At 29.8% G+C, this 12,677-nt stretch overlaps 1 protein-coding gene across 1 annotated transcript; it reads left to right on the top strand.

Annotated features, from left to right (window-relative positions):
- The first annotated feature begins 2,651 nt into the window (after nt 1-2,651).
- On the top strand, nt 2,652-5,800 carry LOC140438078 (uncharacterized). Its single transcript, XM_072527791.1, has 4 exons — nt 2,652-2,773; nt 3,507-3,585; nt 4,649-4,718; nt 5,574-5,800. Exons 1-4 carry the CDS (start codon nt 2,734-2,736, stop codon nt 5,730-5,732), a joined length of 348 nt encoding a protein of 115 aa, XP_072383892.1. The 5' UTR covers nt 2,652-2,733; the 3' UTR covers nt 5,733-5,800.
- The last annotated feature ends 6,877 nt before the right edge of the window (nt 5,801-12,677 follow it).

The raw sequence follows: 12,677 nt of genomic DNA, 5'->3' as shown, positions 1-12,677 counted from the left end.
CTGTTATTTTACCAATGTTATAAAGTACTGTGTAATATGCAATCTTGGAATATGTACAAATGTTTTGGAGCGATGTTAAACTTCTCGTCTCTCTCTCTCTCTCTCACTCTCTCTCTCCCTCTATCTCTTTCTCTCTTTGTATGTAACTCTACCAATTAACCACTTTATGTTGTTTTCTGCAAGTCTACCAATTTATTCTACGATATTACAGTTTTTACGTTGGTACAACACTTTTTTTAGTGGAGTGTTGGTACAGCTGAGAAATATTATTTGTACCAATCAACTATGTTTTGGTGAATTTCTGACAATGTGATTGAGGTTACGTTATATTTTAAACTGTAAGTTTAAGTATATTTGAAAACAATGGCTAGTCCTAAAGCTGTTTTAGATAACGCGGTGTCAAAAGGGAACAAAAAGAAAATTGTTCAGAAACATCATTGGAAAGAAAACGTAGCAGTATCTGAGAGACAGAGTAGACAAGAGGATGTGTCTAAATTTACTGGAAAAACTGTATAGAGTAGGGTATTTTCTGTTATCTGTAAGTGTTATGTAGAAAAACGTTTTGCAAAAATGACATCGTAAGATCATAAGCGTTTATTTGTATTTTTTTTATAATAACGGTCCAAAAAGAGAACAAGAAAATTTTTTAGCAGGTTGAATGGCATTAACAGAGCCTCCAGAAAGGTAGAGAAAGGTATAAAATCCCAAAATTGACAGACAGTATTACTAAAAGTACAAGCTTAAAACTTCAGGTTGTAATGTGCCCGTGTGTCGTTCCTTTTCTGTTAACTTATATCAAGTAGGAGTAAAGCGTGTTAGAATATTACAGAAAAACATTGCCAAGAAAATTCCACTTCATGATAAACGTGGAAAACACGGAATACAAATGAATATTTCAGACGATGTTTATTCTATGGCTTTAGAATATTTAAAATCTATTCTAAATAAACCAAGTCACTACATAACTGAACAAACAAACAGATTGTACTTCAACAATCCAGACCTAACGATAAAGAAAATTTTTGAGCAGTTTCAAAAGTTGTTTTAAGACACTACTAGGAATAATGTTACCATAAAATACAAGACCTATTTCAAATTTTTCAGAGAAACTAATTTTAAGTTTAAAAAACCTAAGAATAAGACAAATGCAATTATTGTTGTAAGTGTGAAATCAAACTAGAAAAGAACCAGAATGATGAATTCCGTGTTGATTACAATCTCTACAAAAAGAGACTCGAGGCACATTCCAAGCTAACAAATGATAAGCTGAAAAAAGCAACAGATGAGAGTGGCATTCTTGACCTGAAATTTGATTACGCACAAAATCTACCTTTTACAAAGCTCAGTATAACAAAATAGTTCTATAATAGACTTTTATGGATGTACGTATTCAATACACACGTGCATAATGATGGATCGTCATATGTATATTCTTTCATAGAGTCCTAATGTAAAAAGGGAGTAGGTAGTGTTGCTTCATTCATATGTGACTGTATTCACATTAATTAACAGATTATTCTAATACCAAGCATATTGTTCTTCTATCACATGCAGCTGGAGGACAAAATAAAAATCAAACTTTGTTACGGTTTTGTTCTTGGATAGCAAAACTATACAGAGTCGAAGTAACACATATTTATCCTGTTCGTGAACACTCCTTTAGACAGTGTGACAGAAATTTTTGGGTTAGTAGACAGGCCTTAAAAAGAGTTCACGATGTCGAGGAACCCAAAGTCTACCTAGAAAAAATCGTACAGTGCAGACAAACTCCTTCTCCTGCCTGCCTCAAACATAACTCCTTTGTAATATATGACTGGGATGCAGCCCTTCTTCCTTATTTTTTAAAGAAGCCTGTGAATAAAGATTGTGAGTTTAAAATACAAAAGTATCGCTTGCTAAAGTATAAACCTTGTTCTTCTTCTTCCTCTTTTTAAGCAATTCTGCTTGTTTATTGGCGGATTAATACTTCTATACCTCCCCCTTTTATGTATGGTACCTATTTTTATTTTCCTCGTATTATTCCTTGTGTGTGCTGTAGGATCTCGTTCTAAGTTGTTCTGTTCTATTCGGTCAATTGTTAAAAATTTCGTATTTATAAACGATAAAGGATAATCATAACTTTGACTCTAACATTATAAGGATTTAATGAATCCCTTTTTAATATTAAAATTGTGATTTGATTTGAAATTTAAATATCTGTTGGTGTGTGTTAATTTTCTATACACCTGAGTCTCATATCCAGTACCGTTCTTAGAGATTAAAACATCCACGAAAAGTAGTGTGTTATTATATTCCTTTTCCGTGGTAAATGCTATTGTCTCTTCTTTGCCTTTTATATTTTTTATAATTTTTCACCTAGTAACAAAAAAAAAACAGAAAAACTATTAAATTGTCAAAATTTGCTAATAATATCGCAACGAAGATGCCTAATAGCATAAACAAGTAATTCTGCTTTAATTTCTCGCCTGATATGATAATATTGTAAAATCTATTGAAATATTTTTAATAAGTCAATATAAAAACGGAATTTTTAGAATTTTTCAGAAAAAATGCATTAAATCAATCAATATTATCACTGATTTAAATCAAAGTGGAAAATCTAAAATGATAGTGAATAACACAATACAAAACATAATTAAAATTCAAGTGGTTCTTTTATGAAGTGTTTGACTTTAAGTATATAAAGCGAAACCTGCAGTGCATATTTATTATTGTAAAATATAATTCTCAATCATGAAAACCATTTTGATCTTGGCACTTTTGAGCTGCGTTGGTAAGTAGTGATACTTTTTACTCTTTCTTTGAAAATTTATGTTACTTTTATATTTTCTATTATTATTATTTGAAGTATTATGTGCTTTTAAAACAATTTGTTATATATTTGGTATATTAAGCCTAATCTCATGGTCAATATTTATATACTAAACAGCTGCTAAAACGACTAACTAATAAGCGTCCGAAACACAATTGTTATAACAACAGAAAAATATAGCAAATACACTAAACTAAGAGACTTAATTTGTAAAAAATAAAATAAATTTTAATTTAATTATCAAATAATAGTTTTGCTACACTTCTAAAAGTTAATTCAGAAGGAATACAGTTTGTGTAATGCACTATCTTTGTTTAAGTTATACTAAACAACTATTATTGCTATTGATAGTCAATATTTTATAAAGTATATAGAATATTTAGTCAGTATTTAATCAGGATTTTTAAAGAAAGAATTTACCAAACATAACATAAATTTTTAAAAAGTGAAATTTTGGATTAACAGTTAATATCAGCTGACTATCTTTTACATTTAGTTATGTTTCACAATGGTTTTTTAATGTACCTACCTATATATAAAGTTTGTGATAAAGATTTTTTAAACATTGTTTAGGATGTTATTAGAAATAAGTTGATTATGTTTAAAAACACAAAAACTATGTCTTTAGGTTGATAATTTATTAAAAATATTAATGTATTTTTTGTATATTGTAAAAGCAATTATTTATTTGCAGCTCTTACCATTTACGCTCAAGGACCTGAGCCTGAGCCTACCCATGAGCCTGAACCTGAACCTACGGGTCACCCTGATGAGTAAGTAACAAAAAATAAAAATAATAAAGTGTCTGTACGATCAAGAAAAGTTAACCAATAACTATTATAAGCGACTGAAAGCCAACTTAATGTGATATACTGAATTCAACCCTCATTCAATGTCATTTTGAAGACAATTACAAATTTTTGAAATTTTAAATAAGTAATATTATTTTAAATTTGCGTAATCGAATTAAAGTGCTTTTTGTATGTTGATATTTTGTCATAATTAATTGTTAGTAGTCTATTAATTTATAATAAAACATTTACAATATATACAGGTTCTCCAGCACTTACAAGACAAATAATTTACTTGAAGATTATCTTAGTTTTAGTAAAAGTTTAAGTAAAAAAACATTCATATTTTGTTGACATACAGAGTGTTTAAAAAAAAGTAACACTGTCTCTAGGATAGATTAAAATCTAAAAAATTATTGGGGTTTGTTTAATAAAAATTTTTGTAACGCCATTCATTTTAAAGATAACGGTTGTTAAAGAAAAAAAAATTATACATTTTTTACGATTTTGCTGAAACTACTGGCCACAGTGAAAAAAAATTTGATACGAATGCGTTTTAGAAGCTAATGCATTCCATGAATTTGTTCTCTGACTCTCATAGAGGGCACTATGCACGGTTTGTACCAAGTATTATTCAAAAAACCGTTTTTAAGAGTATAATTATTGAATAAAATTCCAAGTATTAAGTTTACTTGGAATTTTAATTAATAATTCTACTCTAAAAAAAGTAATTATACAATTTTACATCAAAAATACTTTTGGTAAATTGCTATACTGTGTAACGTTTTCGGAATAATTTGATTTGAATATCATAAAGTACTTTTTTTTGAAAAACCCTGTAGAATTATGTAAGGGTAAAGATATCGATGAACAGTAAGAATAAAGGACATAATTTAAATGATATTTATTTATTTTACGTAAAAATAAACAAAACCTTACTCACAACATTAATATAACCCCGATAACGGTTGTATTGTAAAAGAAATTCATTCCAATAAATAATAAATTAATTTGTTCTGGATAAAACAAAAATATTTTTTTTCAGACGTAAGTGCGACGCTTGCATAACCTTGGCATCTATAATCAAGGACTACGTGGATGAAAAAGTTCCACTAGTAAGTATAATGATTGTATTTAGAATATTTCTATCGTTTGAGGCATTGATGCAGACAATAGTCTCACGATAGTTGTAGTAAAAGAGACTATATTATTTTAGTTTTTCGAAGAAAATGGATCAAAAAAGCTTTGATACATAATTAATAACTGATGAAGTGAAAAAAATCTACGGAGTATTCAAACAGAAATTATTTACTTAATTAATTTTTTGAAATCGTTTTTTATTTGAAACTATGGATACTAATATTGTGAGTCATTTTATCATTTAACATTGGTTGCACCATAATATATCCTATTTTAAATCTTTGCCACCAAGTAGAAAAAATATATTTGGCTATCATGCTGCCCCCCGACTCAAATAAAATTTCTTGTTCTAGTCTTGTTTGGTAAACTTGATTCGAATCGTTTTTTTTTTTCTTGGAGATATATGGCTCATTTGCCGATACACCAATTTTGCTTATTTATTGTACAATATTAAAATTTCCTATGCTTAATATTTCATATTCAAATTATCCTTTTTTATATTTATTCATTTTTAATTATTTCGTTTAAGGATTGATCATTTAAATAGTTCTTACAATATATTGACTTGAATAATTTTAATTATATGGTCTCTTTTCTCTGTTCGTACCAAATTAGCTGCTTACTGAGTATTGATTTTACCAGGCACTAATATTTTTTATACTTTTGTTTTTAATATAGTGCTAAAAATGTTTTTTCTTTCTTTTAAGTTATACACCGCTTCAAAAAAATTATAACAAATCATCGTCTAGTACGATGTTTGGATCAGAAATTTTTTATTAATATAGTCACTGCTACGTAAATTTTAATATAAAGTATTCGTTTTCTTACAGGACGAAGTTAAAAAGGATGCAGATAAATTATGCCATGATTTGCCAGGTGACTTGAAAGAAGATTGCGAAAAGGAATTGCTTCCAAATCTTGACAAAGTCTATGAAGAGCTTCAAAAACATACACCTCTAGAGTTTTGCGAAAAACATAAATATTGTTAGGAATATTAATCTAAATGTAATATGTACAACTGCTTTAAAATGTAAAAAATAAATTTGTTTAATCTAAATATGATTTTTGTTATTATCAAACAGCAAATATTTTGTTCGATATTAGTTTACCTCTAAAAAGACGCATAAAACGTTTTTTATTCGATTCTCTATAGTTTTTTTTACGTTCAAAAGTATTTTTTTTTATTTTTCCAAGCAGGTCGGAAATTGTTACAAACAAATAAATTATAACAAAAAAAAAACAATTTTCCGAATCGCTTTGAGTGAAATTTTTTAAGACGTATCTTATCAAAGTAAATACTGTTTGTAACAATAAAACACTGAAAACTTTGTTCTCAAAACTTCTACAAAATTTATTATAAAACCTTATCATTACAGCTTTTTCAACAGAGCGCCTTTCTCAAGTCATCTACTTTGGGCATTCGTATACACTTTATAGTCAAACGAAATAAGTTGAGAAGGGAAGAACTGTTTGTCTCAAGTTGGTCATTCAGAATTATATCTGTGTTTTTTAATTTGTTAATTTCCATAGATTCTAACAAAGATAGCTTAAGGCCTTTATTTTAAATGTGAAAAATTTGAAATTCGTCATTAAAAGAATGGTTATGATCTAGAAGGTGAAGTGCGTATGTAGAATCTGTTTTTCTAGTATTGAAATCCCTTTTATGTTCTGCTATTCGTTTATTAAAATTTATATCAGTTTGACCGATGTAAGCTTTTAGGCAGTCACCATATTTAAGTTTGTTTACACCACTGTGTAAGTGCTTTTTATTTTGGCTCTTGATATTTTTAATATATTTGCCTAAGTTGTTGTTTGTTCTGAATGCGGGTGTTCTTCCTTTCATTTCATTTCATGTAATCGAGCAGAAGGTATGGTTTTTTTCTGGTGGTGGAAATACTAATTAATGAGAAAAGTACTCTGCCGAAACAGCTGTAGTGACAAGATTTTATAATAAATTTTGTGGAAGTTTTAAAAACAAAGTTTTCAGTGTTTTATTTTTAAATAAAATGAATTTCCATCAAGTAACGGTTGAATCCATCAATTAAATACTTTTTCTTTCTTCGAATTTTTACGAAAAATGCTTCCTTTTGGAATTATTTGCAATTTTTTTTTTTGAAAAAAGTGCCTCATTTAGTGATTTTTGAGATTTTTTGTTCTAAGACTCTATTAATGTAATGACAATGCTACAAAAAGCTTTATAATCCTTAAATCGTCACGTACAAGTAAGAATATTTTGACAAGGATAAGTGATTTCTATCTTGCTAAAAACATAGTTTTAAATTTAAATAAATATTTCATCATCGTCCTTCTGGCTTTATAACCCTGTGTGGGTCCTAACCTCCTCAAGAATTTCTCTCGAGACGTCCCTATCCATCGCTCTTCTCCGCCAAGCACGTATTCCCATATTTCTCATGTCTTCATTGATGATATCAAGGAACCTTGTTCTAAGACTTCCTCTTCTTTTCAGACCAATGGGTCTATCAAGGAGCGTTTTTCTAGCTGGGTTATTTTTTTTCCATTTGCGTTACATGACCTATCCACCTCAAACGTCCTATCTTAACCCATTAGCGTGGAGATTAATACATTATTGATTTAATTTCTCAAAATACAAACATTAATAAATTCACTAATGTTTGTATTTTGATAACGATTTTCGAAGTGGAAATTAAAACGTCAATAAACTTATTTTAACCTTTATTTGTGGCTTATTTCTATTTAAATAGTCATTATTTTTTGCAATATTATTTATAGACTGTGTTTACATATTAAAAAACTTCATAAAATATTTTTTCTGCGATATTTCATTCCTGAGATATTAAGTGTTGTCTAAAAGCAACGCTAGGCGCTTATACTACCTAGTTTTTGTTGAAAATAGTAAATCAAAAATTAAAGCATTTAGGATACAGTAACAGTAAAGTAGGCAATAAAACAAAAATAGAGATTTATTCATAAAACAAGAAGTGCACAGTCCAATATCAATTTTAAACAGATTGTTCTATTGATAGATTTGCATGTTTTAGACACACATCTCCTCTTTTTCCCATCTGGAATGTACTGTGTCAAATTATTGATGGTGTCAAAACGAATGTTATTAGATACTCGGCTATCGACATATTTTGATGTTGTGAAGGAAGCCGACGATCTTCCGCTTCCTAAGTACACTAAACTGTTTTGTAATGCAATATCGAGCATCCATGTAAAAATTGGAAAATGAAAATATCATTTTTTGCACGAATACTGATCCGGTAGCAACTTACATTCTGATCCAATTAATCAGTTCCTCCCATAAATGTGTTATACTTGGCACAGTCTACATAATATTTAAGGTTGCTTATTTTTGTAATATTGAATGTTTTCTCGGTAATAGTTTAAAAATATATATAGCAGAAGATAATTTCTATATTTGAGAATTATGTCTATCAATAAGTGGTTTATTTTTAAAGCAAAGTAATCCACTCAAATGGACCATTTGAATAAAAATATTGTCTTGTTTTTGAAATTGTCTTATCTTTTCATATTTTTGACCTCGATTTATTTCTATGATTAGATTAACACAGACAAAGTTATTAGGAAAACACTTAAGAGATATAAATAGTTTAAATTAACTTCCATCTTATCACATTAATCATAAAGCATGAAAGATAAATTTTAATCGGAAATAGTTCTTGAATCCACTAGATATCACAGTAAACATAATATCGTCTATTAAAATAGTTAAAACACGCATTTACGTAAATATAGCTACTTTAATAAATTAAATCAAACTCGTTCACAATGGTCATAATTAAATCACACCAAATTATTATCTCCCGTTCCGCTGTGTTTATGTGTCATCACCGAACTATTCGTGACCATATAAGGCAATTAGTATTCAATTAGACCAATCACCGTATTAGAAGTTGAGTGTGACTTCACAATGTTATAACAGAACTACCAGTATTCCATCTTAAGCTGATTAGGACATTAGGAAGTTAGTGACTTAAGCTGATCAGCGTATTAGGATAATAATAGTGTGACTGCAATAAGATCTATGATAGTTGGGTCCATTAAAAAACTAGATGAAAGTGTTAACGCGCTTAGAATAGAATAGAATAGGATAGAATAGAATAGAATAGAATAGAATAGAATAGAATAGAATAGAATAGAATAGAATAGAATAGAATAGAATAGAATAGAATAGAATAGAATAGAATAGAATAGAATAGAATAGAATAGAATAGAATAGAATAGAATAGAATAGAATAGAATAGAATAGAATAGAATAGAATAGAATAGAATAGAATAGAATAGAATAGAATAGAATAGAATAGAATAGAATGGAATAGAATAGAATAGAATAAAAATATGCTTTATTGTCATTGAAAATTGTAGAGTTTTATGGACAAAGCTTACAAAAAGTCAAAAAAATAATAATAACAATAATTCAAATTTAGTAAAACATAAATCGTCAATGTAACAAAATAAAAGAAAATAAAGAGATTCTCGATCGAACCTCCGAACAGTAAACATATTACCAGCAATTAGCGTTAATTGATATTTAATATTAGCTTGTTAGTTTGGACAAAATAAGGAATTTTTTTAATTCAAATGTAGAATTTTGTTTATATCTAAAATTTAAACAAAGGTGCAGTGTAAAAGTGTTCTGGACTAAAAACTGTAAACTTGATTTTCCTATTTCATCTAAAACAAATCAAGAGTAAACAACTATTTAGCCTATGTGGCGCGAGGTTAATTACCAGTCCTTTCGGTAATGATCCAATATAAGCACCAGGGCCGTATTCAGGTTATTTAGCCCAAGCATGGAAATGGATTCAGCAGCGGAAACTTTTACCATTTGATAAGTTCTGACGATCTACTTGTAAACCAACCATCAAAATTATATTTTATAGCTCTTAATCAACCTACAAATAAATTTCCAAACAAAAAACAAGCAATTCTACTTCACTCACCCCAAACTCTAATATATTGAAGTTCTCCTTAATGCAGTAACTTCTAAGTGGATCCCAGAAAAATACATTCTATTTCTAAAATTATAAATGATCGTATTTGCATCTTCTTTACCAGTGAACAGACAGTCGATGAGTTTCTAGCAAACGACAATGGAATTGTAGTAATTAATCAAGAACGTATTCAAGCCCTAAGACTACTAACTCCCAAATGTACGATTGATTATTTTCACCGTATGTCCAAATATTCCGTACAGCGTTATAGAAGAACAACTGAAAAACTTAAGTATATATCTAATCACTTCAATTGACTTTCTCAAGATATGGACTTCAAATCCAGCATTCAAGCATATCTTCGATTTCAGATGATACAATTTTATAGCGCCAACTAACTTAGACAAATTACCTGATTCTATGTTATATTAATTAACCATGAGGATAATAATTATCGAATTTTCTTTTCTATCGAAAAGCAATCTTGCTACTTATGCAAGCAGCAAGGATATTTTGCATCTCAGTGTCTCAATAAAAATAATCAGACTCCTTCAAACAACATCCAAAATAATGTTATCTTCTTCTTTGTGTGCCGTGCTTGTATTCAAGCATTGGCTATCGTCATATTGACAAGCTGATGAAATGATTCTCGGTCGGCAGCTAGATGAAACAGTTCCTCGACCGTTAGACCTGTCCATTGTCTTATGTTACGCAGCCAGGACACTTGATTTCTTCCGACCCAACGTTTTTCTTCGTTGTTATAATATTATACAGAAAGTACACCAACCAGCTCCCCTGAAAGAACTTATTGACTTCTTTAAAAATGCGCATGGTTCTTCAGATCTTCTCAGTGTCGCCAGAACTTACTCGGAGGATATCGGAGGATTGATAGACTTTTTAAAGAAAATACATTTCATTTTAAGTCCAAGATATCTTAAATCCCGTTGTTTTAGAATTAAAAACAGAATTATAGAACAAATTTTAAGTAATACTTCTACCAATGATCCTAGCCATTCCTCCCCGGAGACTTATTAATTAAACTATTTTTAATTTCATTATTCAATGAAACCTAAATGGGTACCATGCCCATTTAGAAGATCTTAAAATTCTTATAAATAAATTTCATCCATCCATCCTATGTATGTTTGCAAGAAACACATTTAAAAGAAAACTCGTGTTTCAATTTTAAAAACTACCTTCCCGTAAAACAACACCTTGGTGGAATGAAAGATGCTCTCTGGCTTTACAACAAAGTAAGGCAGCATTAAACAAATACCGCAGAGACAGTACTAAAGAAAATTTAATTACCTTAAAAAAACTGAGAGCCAAATCTAAGTATGTAGTAAAACAAAGCAAAAAGACTTTTGGAAAAAACACGTCTCATCCATAAATACTGATACTCCTTGTAGCAAAATTTGGAAAAAAATTAAACATATGACAGGAAAGAAAACGTATTCAAGAATTTCTGCCATACTTACTCAAAACAGCACAGTCACTTGTAGTCAATTGTTAACATCTTGGGTGAAACTTTTCATAAGAAAGCAACTAATAGACTTACTTTAAATTGGCAGCTTCCCATGTCTACTAATCTAAACTCCAGTTTATCTGATAGCAGAAAATCCGATCAAATTTCTCTAAAAATGGCGTTTACATTACAAGAATTATCAAACACTTTGTTCTGTTGCAAAAATTCAGCTGCAGGTCCAGATAACATTTCTTTTATCTTTATTAAAAATCTTTCAAGTCCTAGCCTAGCTAAACTGCTGGAAATTTACAATTTAATATGGACCAAAAAATCATTTCCAAATTTGTGGCAAAAATCCATAATAATTCCTGTTAACAAACAAGGCAAACCTTCAACTAATCTAAATTCCTACAGACCAATTTTTCTTACATGTACAATGTGCAAACTTATGGAGAAAATGATCAATAAAAGACTCCTGTGGTTTCTAGAAAAATATAAAATAATAAATTTGGCACAATCAGGTTCTAGATCACACCGAAGTACAGCAGACAATGTAGCAATCCTCCAAACTTAATCATTAACGCCCTTCAATGCAAACAAGACCTAATAGCTGTTTCGTTTGATAAGAAAAAGCATTCGATACTCTGTATAGGCCTCTTATTATAGCTAAACTCGAGGAGTACAGTATATCTGGAAATATATCTTCATTTATTAATCAATTTCTAACAAATAGAACCTTTAACGTAAGAGAAAATGGCAAAATCTCTAGGACTTTCAAACAAACTGATGGCGTTCCACAAGGGTCGGAATTGAGTCCTACACTCTTTATTCTTGTTTTAAACGATATATGTAATAAAATTGAGCTTCTGGTCAAGTTCGCACTCTATGCAGATGATTTAATTATTTTCTGCCGAGGCAAAAACACTGTTGCCACTTGCAAACTACTTCAGAATGCTACTGACCAATTGCTTGAATGGACTTCAGTAAGTTAACTTTTCTATTAAAAAGACAAAAATTATTAAGTTTTCTCGCAGGACAGCCAGTACTAGAGATCCAAAAATTACCATAAATGGTACTTGTCTACCTACAGTAAAGAGTATGCGGATTTTAGGACTCACATTCGACAGTAAACTTACTTGGAAATGCCATTTAAAAGATCTCAAAACTAAGTGCATGACAAATCTTAACTTATTAAAAACTCTGTCCAATCATCATTAGGGTGCAGACGAAGACTCATTGCTTCAGATTTATAGATGTCTTATTCGTTCTAAAATAGACTACTGCAGTTTCATTTATATGTCAGCTAGCCCATCAGACTTAAAACTTCTTAATTCTGTACACAACACTGCACTCCGAATATGTCTTGGAGCCTTTAGGTCGAGCCCTGCAGAGAGTTTATACCGAGAAGCTAATGAACTTCCCCTCTGGCTACGTCGCCGGCAACTCCTTTTAAAATATTTGTCTCGAATCTCAGCTAATACCGAAAACCCAGCTTATACATTATTAAGTAATGAACTTTTAAACTCTCC

The sequence above is a fragment of the Diabrotica undecimpunctata genome, chromosome 4, assembly GCF_040954645.1.
Source record: "Diabrotica undecimpunctata isolate CICGRU chromosome 4, icDiaUnde3, whole genome shotgun sequence".
NCBI classification, from domain to species: Eukaryota; Metazoa; Arthropoda; class Insecta; order Coleoptera; family Chrysomelidae; genus Diabrotica; species Diabrotica undecimpunctata.
This window is presented reverse-complemented; position numbering and strand designations above follow the sequence as displayed.